Raw genomic sequence first — 17180 nt, 5'->3', positions numbered from 1 at the left:
GGAAGACAGCAGAGTTGGGAAGTGTGGTGGGAGAGATGAGGCTGATGAGGATCTAACACTGCTGCATTTAATTTGCTTGGCTTTTTACCAAGATAATCCATGGGCTGTATTAATGAAAATCTGTAGTTACTCTTTCATTAATATTTTTTTGAATACTGATGGAAATATCATTAAATGGGAAGTTTTCGTTCCAAAGGGAAATTCCTGAATTTGCTTTTTTTAGGAGGACTCACGTAGGTGGATTTTTTCTCCTAGTGCAGAAATGTAACTAAGTCTTAGTAACACTGTAATGCTGTCATAGTCAGAATTTTTAGTAAGATTTTTTAAGTTATGCAACCTGAACAGCCGAGTTGTTTTCTTCCCTGTCACAAATGGATTTTGTTGTGTCCCATCTGTATTTAGATGCCTGTTTCCAGCCTTCAGTCAAGGGGATATAGTCCTTTACCCTAAGTTGTTATGTAACACTGATCCCTTGAATAAGATAGATTTTATGATCCCCCGAATAAGGTGGATTTTATGATCCCTTGCTCACTACCCCTTCTTTAGTTGGACTGGGGAGAAAATCAAGGAAGTTCAAGCAAGAAAACTCGTGGATCAAAATAAAGACAGAGAAATCACTTGCCAAGTATTGTTGCAGGCAAAACAGATTTGATTTTACTTAGTTATTACTAATTAGCATAAACACTTAGTTACTAATTCTGGCATTGGTACACAGAAAATAAGATTTATACTACCTACTCTCCCCTTTCCCAGGGTCGAGTTTATTCCAAGCAACTCTCATTCCTCTCCTGCACTTGAGTTACACTCAGTCCAATCAGTGAGGCAGTGAATAGTGCAGAGAGCTGGGGTCAGGACACAGCAGTTTATCCATGCTGCTCCCTCCTTTTCTTCCTGTGCTTTAGAATGGACCCCCCATAGGCCTTTGTCCCTTATTTTGTGGGGCAAGAGGCCCACTCCAGATCTTGTGTTCTTATGATCTTGGTGTTCCCTGTCCTATATCTTCTGTTCCCTGAATGTGCAAGGATACCTTCTGAAGGAGAATAAAAATGTTAATATCATTAGTGTTTCAAAAGTAGCACTTATGAATGTTTTTGTGTAAGCTACAACTCGCTCTTTTTAATGTTGAATAATTCCTCTTATTTTGTTATTGAGCTTTTTTCACTTCATTTAAAATTTGTTTAAACTTTCCATTCTAAGTATTTTGTGCTCTTTATAGATACACTGAAAGAACTGAAGTAAAGCCTAATGAAATATGGGATGATCCTCTAGAAGAAATTTCTAAAACCTCAGAAGCTTTTATTCCTATAGACATGGAATCTGTGGATGAAGATTTCAGATCACTTTGTAACAAGGAGTTACATGGGAGAATTAGTTATGTTGTATCTCCTAGCAAAATTTTTATACAGTTGCTGGCATCAGAAAGTATACTGAAAAGGTACTGAAATTCAAAGAACTTTCCTTGAAAATGTTCTTATTACAAAATGGTGAAGTATAGTTAGAACATTTTCTGATGAGAGTTGCATTTGATACTGTGTACTTCTTGAAGGCTGCTGACTTTCTTGCCTTTGTTGAGGAAAGTACAGGAGCAGAAGAGAGGTTGGCACAATATTGTGGCTCATTAAATACTTCTGATTCCAAATTAAATATATGATCTCATATTTCAAATCAGTTTTATTGAGTATGTGTTGGAGCCTGATGAATGCAACACTGACCAAAAAGATTAAATCTTCTTGCTCTTTCTTCTCTCCTTCCTAGTCCCTCATTAGAAATCTGGTTAAATAAAGCCTGTATCCCAAGCCTTAGAACTTACTATTCTTGGTAGTAATAGTTGTTTGGTTTTTTTTTTCAAAGTGTTTCCAGTACCCTGTTAGGAAGTTTGAACACAATTCCTAGACACAGTGTATATCAGCCTGCCATTGGTAGATATTTAGGTAACATTTATGTAGTTGTGCCTACTTTTTGGAAATAGTTAAAAGAGTGTGTCATGGTTTAGTGCAAGTTGCTTATGTATTCATTATCTTTTAATCTTCTTGGCTGTAACTGCCTAGAGTTCCATTTATGTAGTCATGAAGTTGAGGACCACATTCTCAAACTGTCAGGAGAAAATGGTGTCCTTTTCAAATAGTGCCATACAAAGCTCAGGTTTGCTCAGATTAATTCCAGTGTCTAAGTTAACATGATAGGTTTACAGACTTTTAATGAGGATGCATGTGTTTTGTAACTCCTATTGAATGTATTTCTAACATGTCATGAAGAAAAACTGCAGCACTGTGCATCTGTTAAAACAGTACAACTTCATTGTATGGTAGTTAAACAATGACTGAATAAGCCTTTTACTTACTGCATTACATTTTTATCACTAGAAAAGCGTTCTTTTAATGTCAGTTTACAGGAGGAGATGGCTTCCATCTACAAAGAATCCCAGCCACAGTCTGTAAAGTGGGAGAGGGAAATGCACTGTGCTGTTTACGTACACGATGTGGAACAGTGGCAGAGAGGTCAGATCCGCAGGATTGTCTCTGAAACAAGTGCAGAGGTAAAGCTCTTATCATACTTTTATTTCTAAATTTGAAAGCATTCACTGATTAAAATAAGGTCAAATCTTTGTTTCTTTCTTTTGTGTTAATATTTTCTCACAGCCTTTTGCTTTTGTTGAGACTTTAATGCTGTACATAGCTGCGAATCAGTTGACTGTCTTGTCAAAGCTCAGGTGCCTTTAGCAGGGAATCCGGTAGTTGAGGAAAGCTCATGAGGCTGACTTTCTCTTTATTTACACTGCCCTTTGGAATGTGGCAGAGATTCCCAAGCTATAGTTTAACAGTTCATTTTAGATTCTAGAAGGTGTGTGAAACTGAGGGTCACAGTAATTCAAATTTAATGATCCTTGTTAAAAGATAGAGCTAATTAAGCCAACACCACAGGAGCACATGTAGCTGGGCAGTTGCATGAGCCCTAAACAGATGGTGATGCACTGTGCCATGTAGCTGTAATATTTTCCACAATAACCTCACACAGCACTGCTTGAAACATATGTTTTATTGTACCAATGGGAAAATAATGAGCACCAGAAAAGGCATTTTGTGACTAGATACTTATGTGTCTCCAAAGTAAGAATGGCTTTTTGATCCTGCAGGTAATTCAAGACTGGATTGCTGTTGATTTTTTTTTCCCACCATCATTAGGTTGTGCCTAGGGGTGTTTTTAGTAGGAAGCAGAAATGGGACTTTGTACTTCAGGTTTGCATCATCTGCCTTCTGAACCCAACAGCCTTCAAACAGCTATTTAAACCCATCAGGATAAAAAGCAAGGGGTGGAGAAAAGATAGTTCAGTGCTTCTTGGTTTACCAAAAAGTCAGTAAAGTTGTTTAACCCTCTTTGAGCACATTTGTATGGTTTGTCCCTATGCTATGATGTGATAGTTGCTTGAGTTGTGATGAATTATCTCAGTGCAAAAGGCATTTGCTAAATCCTAGTAATATTTGAAATTTTTTTAACCTCCTCAGGGATGTTTTGAATTATCATTTCTTACAGATAACAGCAAGAGAGGGTTTTTTTTTCAGTTTTGTGGTTTCTTGCCTGTAACAGGTTCTACTTTATGATTCTGGAGCTGAAAAAACAGTGGAGATCAGCTGTCTAAGAAAACTTGAGGAAAACATGAAGACCATCAGGACATTAGCAATAGAATGTTCACTGACAGAAATAAGGTAGCCTTTCCCTTATACTGAGTGGCAGCATTAGAAACTAATAATGGCATACCTTTGTTAGCCCTGATTATGTAAGATTTAGATGTGGTGTGCTTTTTGAATAAAGAAATTGGGGTTGTGGCTGGTAATTTATTTAATAAAGGTTTGGAGTTTTTTTTAAGGGTTATACTATAGAGTAGTAAAGCAGAAACTGTGCTGTAGAAATAAAAAATATTTATAGGTTGAGTTACAAAATAATGAAGAGATTTATTTCATTGAATACTTTTTCCCTTGGCTCAGAATTTGAGATGACTTTGATCTCATGGAACTGTATAGAAGGTCTCTTTTCTAGACTGCTATGACAGATGTTATAACTTCTGGAACTCATGAAACTCTGGGCTTGTATTTTTTAATTTTTCCAGTTGTAGAGATCCAGAAATTTATGATTTTGTGTTACTCTTGTCTGTAGTAGAGATTCTTTTTATTTTCCGTAACAGTTCAGGCAGTATAGAAAAACAGCCAAGTTTTTAGTACAGGGAAGAGTTGGTGGTTATACTCAAGAGATGCCATCTTCTTTTGTGCCTAGAGATTATCACTTGTTCTATGTTAGACCCACAGGTGGAAGCACAGAGTGGACAGCAACAGTGTGTGAATGCTTGTCCTATTACCTAACTGGAGCACAAGTGAAAATAGTTATACAGGTTTGTAATCAAAACCAGTGGTATTTATAAAATTTCTGTCAGGCTGTCTTGCTAATTTGGGACTTTTTTCCTGAATATTTTACCTTTCAAAAAGTCATGAATAGAACTTGATTGTATAGCTGTTTGCTCTAGGGAAAAAGGTTCTTTTTCTTCTTTCTGCTTTACTTTTGTTATTCCCTGGAGCATTAGAGCAGTTGACTACCCAGTATGGAAACAATTTAATCTTTGATATATTTGGTTACTGAAGAATAGTAGGTGTATCTTTGGGATCACTGGATGCTGATAGCCTTTATGGACAAATAAGAAGCTGCTCAGGTTCTTGATGAGAATTACTTCAGCAGCTACTATATTTGTTTTCAAGCCTCAGAGACTGAAAGAATTAATCCAGTGCTGTATGAATATCATTAGTAATTGATCTCTTCCACAGCTAAAAAAAGGTTATTAGAAGGATTTGATTTGTTCAGCATCTCTTGGCAACTGCCAGTGGTATTTTACAGTGTGTGTAAAGAAAAGCAGTGACGAGTGAAGTTACTTATGCACAAGTTGAAGTGTCCTGCTGAAAAGCAAGTGTTTGGCACTTGATTCTAGTAAAAGAGCTGAGGGAAAAAGCAAATTTTTCCAATTTTTTTTAATAGCATGTGTAGTGTAGAACAGTTGGCAAAATGATTGGAACTGTCATATGTATTAAATAAAATTGTGTCTTCTCATGTGGGTACCAGTTGTTCAAGGATGTCTGATTGACAGTCAGTACCAATAAAATGAAAAATATGCCTGTAGCTTAGAGGAAATTAGTATTTGTAGTATGTTATCAGCTCTCCCATTTTTTTTTCCAGAAAAATGATGTGGGTGGTGCCTTACCTGTGAAAATTCTTTGCAAAGATGAAACAGGAAAAGTGACTGATACTTCTGAATATCTTATTGAACAGGGTTTGGCTCTTAGAAACCGAAGGTTTGGATATTTTTCTTTTATATTCTCTCAGTTTCTGATGTTCATATTTGACCAAACTAATAAGTAAATTAAAGAAATTGGATTGTGTTCTTCAGTTCTAGCAACAGAACTCCCATCTTCAGTGAACTTCCTTATAATGTTATACAATGAGTATAATGTTATTTATTGTATCCATGGCACATTTCAGTTCTCTAAGTTTGTGGATGAGATGCTTGACAGTATTTTGAGATACCTTTGCAACTTCTGTGTGTTACTTGTATTTTGTAGTTTTGCACTTTTGAAATTCTTTGTCTGTTAATATATTGATATTTGATTGAATCTTCTAGAACTGGTAAAGCTGATAGGGCTTCTATGGTCTCCAAGGAACATCTTGAAGTACATTTTGAGCAGGAGAACACACAGCTGGATGGTTGTAATTCCAAAATTGCATCTGCAAGAAACAGGACTGTTCCAGAGGAAAATGCCACTATTTCAGAGAGTGAACAAAAATCACTCAAAATTCATGAACCACTGCCTCATTCAGAAATGGATGAAGTATATAAATCTCCCATTGTTCCTGAAGCAAAAATTTTCCAGGCTGTAGTGAGTTGTATTGGAGGGGATGGAACTATTTATATAATACCAAAATTATTTGGTGAGTCTACATAGAAGAAAATTTATGAATCTGAGTGCCCTTGCATATCAGAATGTATTCTAGAACACCCATCTGGTACATGTTCGTTGTTCTGAAAGATTCCTCTTGGGAGGTGTTGTCCTTTGGTGTGAGAGGCAAGGATTCTCTCTGTCCTTAAATCAACTTTTCTGTCCTCCCACCCTCTCAAGAAATCCAAAAACCCAAAACACTTGGGATAAGTAGGTTACATGCCTTTCTTCTCTAAGCTGTAATGGGTAAAGCAACAATTGCTTTGTTTTATAATGTTGACTGATAAAGTAAATGTAGTAATTTCAAAGTGATGAAGATACAGTCATAAAGTTTCTTGGAAGTTATCTTGGTTCTCAGGTACTGCTGTATTTTTTTTTCCTTCATTTTAAGCACAGTACACATTTAAGCTCAGTTTCTTCAGGCTCTTTATTTGCTTTGTGGTACATTCTCCATCTCACAGTTTCCTATCTGTATTGTTTGAAAGAGGTCCATTTTCTTCCGACTGATGCACTGTCACACCTGAGTTCCATGTTAGTATATTGTGCTTTAGAAAAATATTTACATACAAGAATATGAGAATATTCTCATATCTTTTTTGCTTCACAAGTGCATTTAATTGCTAGATTATGTAACTATTTTTATACCTAAAAATTTGGAATTCAGAATACAGTAACTCCACTTGCACAAGACTGTGTGTTCTTCCTGCAGCTCTTCCTGTACCATAGGCTGTACCCATAGCAGGAGGGGTTCTTTTGGACACCTCTTCTGTGTTGTTTCATGGTGTCCTACCACTGAAACAATGGTTTAAGAGTTGTTGTCTTGTTCATGCTTTGTTTTGCTCTGATATAGTGCTGCCATGATGTCACTTAGAAAATTTATAGATTCTTCTATAAGTTCTTCTGAGATTAGAATTCAGAATTTCTAATGGCTTCAGAACTGGAAATGCAGTTTACTGTTAGTAACTCTTTTGCATATACTAGATATTGAACATACATATTGTATCAGTGTTGGAAAATACTTTTTAGAGCTGCACATATGTTTGTACTTGTTATCTGTATCTGATGGGATTTAGTGATAGAAATATTTTGCATGAATGCTAGAGACTATTGTTTTTTATTTCATCCCCTCTCCCAAGAAACTGCTCTAAACAAATTGATGGCTGAAATACAAAATGCATTCAAAGGCCTTGGTCTCCTGATTCCCTACTGCTGGAAGAAGGGAGAAGCCTGTGTTGTAAGAGGATCAGATACTGCGTGGTATCGAGCTAAAATTGTAGAAGTCAGCGGCAGTACTCTCCTGGTAGGTTTGATTGTATGGGGTAATGGGGGACAGTGTATGTATATCTGCATATGTAGGTTTAAAAGGCATATAATCTAATCCTCTAAAATAATGGATTTAACATTTTTTTCACAGCTGACCTGTGCAGTTGTTCATTCTGTTAAAAGTGTGGATTACTGTCCTCATTTTTACATTTATTTTAAAGATCAAATCTGTCTACCTATTTCAGTTGTCACAATTTCTCCTGTAGTTTCCCTTGTAATTATTAATTTTCTTAAGTAAAAAGTTGCTCTTTATCTCCTGTAAGTAATCCGTTTTAGGTTTATTTATTGGTCTTGCCATATGTAGAATGCTTTGAAAACCATTAGGTTTAGAATCCCACACCTGCCCTAATCCCCACCCAAAAAGTATTGGCTGTCTGTTTTGAATTCTTTCTGCTGCATGGGTATAGAGCCTTCTTCTCATTAGCAGTTCATCTTACCTAAGCTCTTGAGTCTGCTCACGATTTTTGAATGCAGATTTGTAAAATCTACCTTAGTTCACAATTTTTTTTCCTTTCAGTTTTAAACTGATGTTGAATATTCCACAAAAGGCAGGAATTCTTGCAAGAGAAGTTTATAAACTGAATTTCTAATCTGCCATACCATTTCTTTTAATCCTTTCTTGCATTTCCACTCTGTCACATCACCTACTTACCATCAAATCATTATTATTTTCCCTCCATAAAAGTAATGCTGTAAACAAACACATTCCCTTACTAAACTTAAGTATTTCAGGAATTATCTCAGCAAATCTTTGCATTTCCTGTAGGTCCAGTATGTAGATCATGGTTACATAGAGAGCATTCCTCAGTGTCACCTGTATCCAACTACATTTTACACTGGCATTCCTCCGTTTTGCATCCCATGTCAGCTCTACAAGACTCTGCCCGTGAGTAATGGTGCATCTGTGTGCTGCTAGGTGCTTACTCCAGTCAATATCCTGCTTAGTCAGGCTGAGACTAGTTGCTGCCTTGCCTGCAAGGATTCAGAGAAGAGATGATGAGGATTGTTTCAGCAGGTCCTTATCAGGACCCAACAGGTTTGCTTTAATAAAGTGCTCTTGGCCAGGTTGGAGGGGGCTTGGAGCAACCTGATCTAGTGGAAGGTGCCCCTGGCCCCACAGCATGAGGTTGAAACTGGATCTTTAAGGTCCATTCCAACCCAAACCAGTCCATAATTCTATGAAAGACAAGCTTGTAAGCACACAGGTTGGAAAGCAAACAAATACAGCAGAGAATAAAAGTATTTAAGGTTTTCTGTGTTTTGTTGAATGTTATCTTAGTTTCTGGAATTTGTTGGATTATGCTTCGGACAATTTTGTACACGTACATTATTGTGTACATAGTTTTGGTTAGATTTGACAAACAGCGTCTCTTTCAAAGCCATTTCAGGATCTGAAAATTGTGGGTTGCATTGTCACATAAATGTTAATGCACCAAATAGCAGATAATATTTAAATTATTGTAGATAAATCAAACTAATGACGTGTGTTTTCTAGTCAGATTTCTATTTTAATGTTAGTTGTGTATTTCCATCTACGCTAAGAAAGGAAGAGTACTACTTGTTAGCATCTTAATGTGTTGATGTCTTGCTTTTCTCCAAATAGATTGGAAATTTTTGGCCACAGGAGGCAGTAGAATACCTTCAAGAACTTCTCAAAAATGAAGAAGTTGAAATTCATGTTAAGGTAGCCTAGTTTATTCTGAGATGTGGAATGAAGCCAAGTTTTTGTTGTCTTTTTAACTGGCATTAAGAATGGTACATGAGGGAGTGTAGCAGTAAATGTATTTCTTAGACAAAAGAAAAGCCACAACTAAACTTACATCTCCTTTGACTTTACCCTTACTATAGTTTTCAGGCCTTAAATATGTCCATTAGAGTTAGTGGTGTTTTTTCACCCTGTTCATGTTGCATTATCTTTCTAGCTATCAGCAGCATAAATTGTTCTAAATTCTAATTTAAGTGATAAAATTCTGACATAGTTCAGTGTGGATGTGCTTAAATTTATTTATTAAAATTGTAGGGAAACACATTCTCTGTATTATCTGAAAACAAGCCATTTCAGATAGCTTAATGATAAATTGTGAAGGGGAAGGGTTTAAGTGAGCAAACATGGGATAATATTTCAGTGTTAAGGGTGAGCAATTGGTGCTTCCTTCTCAGAGAGATATTCCCATTTGTGTTACAGCTGATATTAATAGGTATCTTGGTCTTGTGTCTTTGAGTGTTACACATATCAACAAGAGCTGTTTGAATTCCTTGGTCACTGTTTCTAAAACCTCAGTCCCAGTTATTACTATTACAATCCTGTTTTGTCCTGTGTAAATAGGAGTTACCAGATAACCCGTGGGGCAAGTTGTCCATCAGCCTCTATTTTGGTGGGATGTCGCTTTCGTCCTTCATGGCATACCAGAGGTACTGTGTTGCTGAAGATTGCCAGAACATAGAAAAGCAGGTGAGACTTGTGTGTGTGTGTCCCTTTTGCTGTTGCTGTTCTAACATAGGAAAAACTTTTCAGTTGCTTGTTGTGACCCTGGAGGATTTGTTACTTTTTTTAATATTTATGTGGTTTTGTGCTGTAAGCAGCAGTAGGACTGAGCACACAGATCTGCAGCACAATGTGAGGAGCTACAATATGCTGATAAGATTCTGTGGAATAGTGAATTGCCACAAGTTTGTTCATGGATTCTGTAATGAAAAGAGATTTTTGCACTTCTGTTTAAAGTCCAGCTAGTTTTTGTGTTCCTCTACAACACTAGGAATAGGGTATTACTTTTATCACTTGAAGGGATTAGGTATTCCCAGAAATACATCCAAGGATGGAGTAAATTAAATCAAGTATTTCATCATAAACTCAGTGATTTATAGGGGAGTTACCTAGGATCTTTATTCCAAACATGTGGAAAACTTACCTGATGATCTTAAGGGGAGGATTGAAGTTTCCACTTAACTTAATTGTCTTAACACAAAAAACCCATACATAAGTAATTTCTCTGTATTTGTTTTCATTTTTTTGTTCCTTGAAAACTTAGGATCAGGTTTATTTAAATTGCTAAGACTTCATTATTCCATTTTTCTCTTAATTCTGTTTAAGTCTGCCAATGTACTTTTCTTTCCAACAAGCACCTTTGCTTCAGAAAATAATTTCCAGTACAGTCTGCTGCTGTCACTGCTGGTGCAAGGCTCGAGTGGTCTGCCACTGGGCTCATGATGCAGTTAGAAAAATCCCTCAATGTATATTAGAACTGAGTAACCATGGAAAACCTAATTGTATATCAATCTCTTGTTTTATTTTCATAAAGTCAGCACAACACACAGCTTTCAGCAAACTAAATATGGATCTGGAAATGAGATTTGTACCTTTAACACAGGAATTAAATTTGGAAAACTAAAGCTGTGTAAGAAGGTGGTGAGCAAGAATTCAGAAAGCCTGAAGTTCTTTCCTCAAGGCATAATAGCATTAAGCAGATCCATTCCAGGAATAAGTGACTCAGAACAATTTGTAAGAAAACAGCCATCGGAAGTGTTCAGCTGTAGACCAGAAACAAAGAAAGGCATCCAGAACTCAAGCTGAATCTCAGGAACAACTGAAGTGGGAAGCAAGTAGCTATGAACACATTAAAATATAATCAGCTCTGACTTTATTTGTAGAGACTCAGCAGCCATGCTCACAAGACAGCTGAAGTGCATTATTTTTGTGTAAGGTGTAACCATTACCTATTATTTTATTCTATAGTTTTGTAACTCTGTTTCACATTGGTGATTTGGGGTAAATTAAGCTGATGAGGACTTCATTCTATTTTGTGAGCCTTGCAGTTGCTTTTGGTGTTTTAAGCAGAGCTCACTGCACCCACTGCTGCAGTGTGTCTCTGTCTCGAGATGCGCTTGCATTGTGTTGCACTCATGAGCTTAGGATCTGGTCTTTGTTACCATATGATCATCCTAGCTTAGGCATTAGCCTGAAAGATTCCTGGTAGGGCAGCAGGATGTTGGAGAATACATCAGAACCTCCCAAGTGTGCTGAGCTTTATAGCAGTGACTCTCATTCCAGGGGTGTGTGTCCAAGTCAGATGGCTCCTGACTCACAGTGCTCCTGACAGTTTTGCAGAAATCTGGCGTTCAGTTTATGTGTACCTATAATTTAGTTAGACATCCTTTCTTTACTTCTAGGAATGTGTACTTTGAATGGAAAAGGTTTCTTTTTCCTCGTTAAGTTTGAGGAATATAATGATTTTTTGTACTGCATCCTCATTCAGATATTGCAGGGGAAACAAAGGGTCATAATTTGTTTCATTTTCCAGTTACATGTGTTGCTTCTTCTGTTCTCTTTTTCTCAGTGCATAATGAAAAGTGTTCATTGAGTCAATGTGTAGAAGTGTATTTTGGAGAAATTGTACATTTTGTTAACACATCATGCTTTAAGTACAAGAGATAATGAGCTCTTTTCACGACCTATGATCTAGCTGAGCTGTGTGCCATATATCCTTCTAAAAGTATAATTTAGTGTACTGGGGTTTATTTTGTGGTGAATCAAATGCAGAAATGACATGTAGAATTCAAATACATAGTTCTAAAAGATACACTGGATAATGCCATGCTGCAAAGAAAAATCTGTATCTGTACATTGCAATGTTGTTTTTTTTCATCAAGGACACACTGCTTATTGTTATTATACACCTTATTAGGTAACTCCTTTGAACCAAAAGTCATACCTAAGTTAGTTTCTATTTTTTTATTCAATATGATGCTCAGCTGAAGTCTGTCTTGGTCTAGGGGGACTTTGAAGGAAACCTTTTGCCTTCGTACCTGCTGCAACCACTGCCTGTTCCAGGAGAAACCTTTCCTGTCACAGTTTCCCACTTGGTGTCCCCCAAGGAGGTGAGTGTGTTTGGTCAACATCTCACATGCTGTAGTCCCATCGAGCTGGTGAAAAGGAGATCACAGCTGGCAATCTTAGAGCATTAGAGGCTGCAGAATGATCCTGAGCTACTGGTGCAGGGCATTGTGTGGGGCAGCTCTCTTTCAACACTTAGCTGAAATAATCTCATAGGTGGGGGCAGTGAAACACTAATCATTTCTCTAGAAAAAATAATTGAAAGAATTGCACTACTGCAGTCTGGTGCTTAGCTTTTTTTAATAAGAAAATAGGTTGTTGGAATTTCATGTGGCAGAACAACAGCAAATTTTGTATAAGCACACACAACTTCCTGGAGCTCTGCCCAATCTCCCAGGCAAAAGGCAGAATGTCATGTGTATTGATCAAATAAAAGATTCCTATGTGGACTTTGAATGTTGAATGGTGAAACAGGGAAGAAAGGAGTGCAAGGAGATGCTGAACCTTTCAAAGATGGAACCTGGATTAAAAGTAATGTTTTAATAATGGTTGGAATTTCTCATTTTGAAATTAACTGCAAAAAATAGTAACATCAGAACCTTTTCTTTAAATAGGTTTATATTCGTCTCGATTACTCCGAGAACCTTACAAAGAGCTCTGCCACAGAGAGATCTGCCTGCTGTGACTCAGAGAGCCTTAGTAAAGCCCTGAAGTGGTGCAATAAAATTGTAAAGACACTTCCTCACCTAACAAACTTCAAAAAAGGTACGTTGTGTGGTTTTTGCTGTTGTTTCATGTGTGTATTCGGAAAGCCCGAGTTTCCTTTTCTATTCCTGTGTATCTTTAAATAAGAGTTTTGGAAAGTAAGATCACACTATCATTACATAATACACTGCAATATGTTTTTACTTTTCATTAAATTGAGGCTTTTGTGTCATTTTCCACTGGAAAATGAAAGACAAAACTCAGATTCCTGATGCCTGTTAGAGTCATGAACTGAGTTTAGAAATCATTTGGCAGTAATAAGACTTACCCTAAAGGCACCTGTCACTGAACTGTGACAATTTTGTTAAATATTCAAAAGACAAAAGTTACGTACAGAAAATCATGTTGCAAATGTTTAGAGGAGCACCACACCTAAGGAGCACCACTTTAATGTCCACAGCTGTTGGGCCTAAACTAACACAAATATGGCTGTCTAAAACCTGGTGAAGAAAGCAGTTCTTACTCATACTTGATTCTGCCAACTCATAAAACTCTGGGTGAAATTTTAGGCATTATCTGCCCCTGTCTTTCAGACATTCAGACATGTCTGTTCACTTGGTGATCAATCTGTTTACTCACTGGATTGTGCAGATGAGTCCAGGTTGAAAAGCTGGCACGTTAAACTGTTGGGATCACTATCTTTTAACCAAGCAATTCACTGTTACTTCTCACCATTGCCATGTGAGGTAGAGAAATTTTACTTAAATTGCATAGTACTGATTGGATTGGAGTTCAGAGAGAATTAGAGGTGCATGGAACAAAATTGTAGTACAGTTTTGATCAGGAAGAGGAGACTTAATCTTGGTTGCAAAGTGGATTTTCAAGGTCAGTTTGTACTGCACTGAGTACTGTGAAGTGTTTTGTGATAGTTTTTGCTTTTTCTTTCTTTTACAGAGCTGCCTTGCCTTGCAGAGTATGTGGATGGTTTATGGTATAGAGCAAAGCTCCTCTCTATTACACAGCTTGTCCCTGTTCAGATTCTGGTTCAGTTTGTTGACTATGGTACTTACTTAGTTGCCCCAATAAGCAGGTAAGTAAGTAAGAAATAACTGCATGTAAAATGTCTGTGTCTATGTATGTATACACTTAAGTCTCATTAAGAAATACTTATAAATAAATATGTATGTTACATTTATTATTATTTTTTCTAGAACTACATATATTTATAATCATTTACCATTGGATTTCAGTTAGAGAGAAGGTGTTTTGGCTGGTTAAATAATTTCTGTCTGCAGGGTGTGTGGGGTTTGTGCATCTGTTTCTTTGTTTCAGGTTGTTCTGAGAAGCCTGTTATTACAATATCAAATTTCTCCATTATTTCCACTTACTTAACCTGTGAGTGGGCTCAGGTTAATCTGCTTCTGCACCTTTTGAATAAGGTCCTCAAAAGAAGTGCTGAACCCTCCAGGTGTACAAACAAATCTAAATCCTGTGTGACTGTTGCCTACACAGAAGACAGCTGGGAAATAAACTTGGGAATAAAGGAGCATCTGAGTGGGACACACCCTGCTCTGCCTGCGTGGAAAATGGAAGTTCAAATCCCTGTTCTGTGCAGTTCTGAGATACTCTGGACTGCTCCTGTGCTGACACAGATGTCAGCTGAGCGTCTCACACATCCCAGGCTTTTACGGTTCTGTAAGCCTGTCTGAATTTCTCGTACATATGTGTTTATATATATGTGGATATCTAGAACCTATATATACAGTACATATATACATACATATGTACTGCTTAATGACAATGACTTGCTCTCAAGCTTATTGCGGGAGGTAAACTTCCCTGCTGAAGATGATGCAGAAATGGGGATTGAATAGATTTTGTACTTTACAGTCTGTTAGGGTCTTGGGAGACAGTCTCTTCTGCTTCAGAGTTGTATTTCTATGCTTCCCATTTCCCTTGCTTTTGGGATATAAAGAATGGGGAGATAATAATGTAAACTCCAGGTACCTATTTACAGTAATGTGTCTAGAGCACATTCAGGTGTGAAGCATTTGGACTGCAAAGGTTTGTGGAGCTGCATTGTGATTATTCTCACTTGGATTCCTGTGCTGCAGTCTTTGTTCAACTCTTGAGACTCCTCCCCGAGCAGGGTACTGGGGACGGGTCTCTCGTATTGAGCTGCTGATAGCTCCTGTGCTAAGTCCTTCAGAGGGCCTAGCCCTGCCTGAGAACTGTTTGGTGTGATTTTGGCATGTTCCTGTAGTCCTGAATCCCTCACCATAAAAGTGCTGCATGAGCCATTCAGCCATCCTGATGTCCTTACTGCTGTGGATGAACACTTCTCATTTTGCTTTCAGATTGCGTCGCATACCTTGTCATCTTCTGAAGTATCCAGTTCAAGCAGTACGAGTTCTGTTGGCTGGATTTAGACCTGCTTCAGATGACAAAAATGTGGAAAGAATTCCTTATTCCCCAGAATGGAGCCTGAAAGCTTTGTGGACCATGGTGGACTGTGTTGAAGGAAAGCATCTCTTTGCTTCCATACTTGTAAGAAATGCCTTTTTTTTTTTTTTTTTTTCTCCCCTGGTTCTTGCTGAGCCTAAAATTCTTACCAGCACTCAAATTTCTAAGTCTTTATTTTACTATGAATCCTTATAGTTTAAAATTGAAAACCATTTACCATGAAGGAAAGCTAAGAGAAAATGGTGTGGTTTTCTTAATTCTGCAATCACAAAGTTTCTGAGCATTCCTGTTATTTTAAAACCAATTTACTTAAAAACAGAGGTATTCTTTTTATATTCACAGTTCCATTTAGACAGTGAGTACAGCCAGTAAAATATTTCAGTATCTACTTGAGATTTAAATCTGAAACTCTTAACACTGTAAACTTTCAGACTGTTTCACCAGAGGTTACCATTTCTTTGTATGGAGATGACAAAAATCTGGTTCATCTGAAGCTGATAGAAATGGGTCTTGCAGAGTTGGATCAGTGAACATGTAAGTACAGTGACCACGATTTCAGAAGTTCTAAGCAAAGTATAAACTGCCAGTTATGTGGACAACTTAAGTTTATTTCAGAAAAAAACCCTTTCTGTCCACACATCCATTCTATTAGTAAAGTATTTAACATAAACCAAAAAGTTGTTCTAAATGAACTTCTTTAGATACCATTACTGAAACACACAGTTTTAAGATTTTACAGGCACTAAAACAACCCTTGGGTGGTATAACATAGCGAGCTTCTGCTGCCAGTAACTGAAAAAGGCAATTTGCAGATGTGGTAGTGTTCTCTGCCCAAACCATCAAAAGTAATCTTTATTTACAGCTTTTCATCTGTGTCAGGTGCTGGTGGTTCTTGATGGTTGCTCAGGCAAATATCCATGAAAACATACTGGTGTCCATACTAGACAAATATGGAATAGTTTTAATGAAGATTTTTATACTATGTGTATAAAACTCTTAATTAGGGTTATGGGGAATACCACAGACTTGGATTTTCAGATTTCTTGGCCAGCCTTGTTCATTTGTTTTTCCTTCCCATTTATTTATTCCCAATTCCTTCCCATTTAATAAGCACTCTTCTAGCAGATGTGAACATATGATGTTCCTATCACTTTCTAATATTGGAATCATGAAACTATGACCTTGGAGTCTTAAGTATTGTTCTGTGATATCCTTCTCGTAGGAGTAGATGGAACTAATGCATAGTGTTGAAGAATTAGATCAAAAGCTGATACTGGGACACTTCTTTTAGTTAAAAGACTTGGAAGGGAAGATGATAGTTTTATTATCGTGACATAACTCTTTGTGTTTCAGGTTTATTTGGTGACGGGACATCTCCACCCAGCACCAGACAGGGAGCTGGGGCTGCATTAATGTCTTTGTTCTGGAACGTTTGATTTGTTGCTGGTTTCTGTTTCCACTTTCAGGTGTTGTTACACCTCTTTCACTTCAGAGTTTGGGAATAAACAGTTTGGTGAGCATGCACATGAAAGCTTGTTTTCCTTTACTGCTGTAGTATGTGAGGTTTCTTCAGATGTCTCTTTACTGTACTAAATCCTTTATCTGTAAAGCTCAGCCCCTCTCAGTCTCTCCAGGGAGAGCTTAGTCTAGATTCTCAAGGAAAACACTTGTGTGATGACTGCACAACCTCTCCAGGTAGCCAGTTCCAGGGCTCAGTCACCTGCCTAGTAAAGCAGCCTCTTGCTGTTCAGAGGGAACCTGCTGTGCTTCAGTCTGTGCTCATACACACACAGCCTTGCATACATCTCTTCTTCAAGCTCCCATGAAAGCAAGGTCCAAAGCTGACCTCCATGCTCAGGCACAATGGGACAAGCAGTGGAAGG

General features: G+C 37.5%; 1 protein-coding gene across 1 annotated transcript in view; it reads left to right on the top strand.

Moving 5' to 3' along the window:
- The window catches only part of RNF17 (ring finger protein 17), a 101519-nt gene extending 84697 nt beyond the window's left edge, over positions 1-16822 (top strand). Inside the window, exons 21-36 of the mRNA XM_031506454.2 lie at positions 1217-1435; positions 2386-2536; positions 3586-3704; positions 4294-4384; positions 5218-5333; positions 5660-5967; positions 7112-7275; positions 8065-8184; positions 8902-8982; positions 9625-9750; positions 12069-12173; positions 12744-12894; positions 13789-13924; positions 15192-15381; positions 15729-15831; positions 16651-16822. Of these exons, the coding sequence (XP_031362314.2) occupies positions 1217-1435; positions 2386-2536; positions 3586-3704; positions 4294-4384; positions 5218-5333; positions 5660-5967; positions 7112-7275; positions 8065-8184; positions 8902-8982; positions 9625-9750; positions 12069-12173; positions 12744-12894; positions 13789-13924; positions 15192-15381; positions 15729-15827 (2176 nt within the window). The 3' untranslated portion in view covers positions 15828-15831; positions 16651-16822. The remainder of the gene's footprint in view (positions 1-1216; positions 1436-2385; positions 2537-3585; positions 3705-4293; positions 4385-5217; positions 5334-5659; positions 5968-7111; positions 7276-8064; positions 8185-8901; positions 8983-9624; positions 9751-12068; positions 12174-12743; positions 12895-13788; positions 13925-15191; positions 15382-15728; positions 15832-16650) is intronic.
- Positions 16823-17180: the final 358 nt, after the last annotated feature.

Source organism: Lonchura striata, chromosome 2 (assembly GCF_046129695.1).
Source record: "Lonchura striata isolate bLonStr1 chromosome 2, bLonStr1.mat, whole genome shotgun sequence".
NCBI classification, from domain to species: Eukaryota; Metazoa; Chordata; class Aves; order Passeriformes; family Estrildidae; genus Lonchura; species Lonchura striata.
Note: the sequence above shows the minus strand (reverse complement) of the source record. Positions and strands in the feature narration are given on the sequence as shown.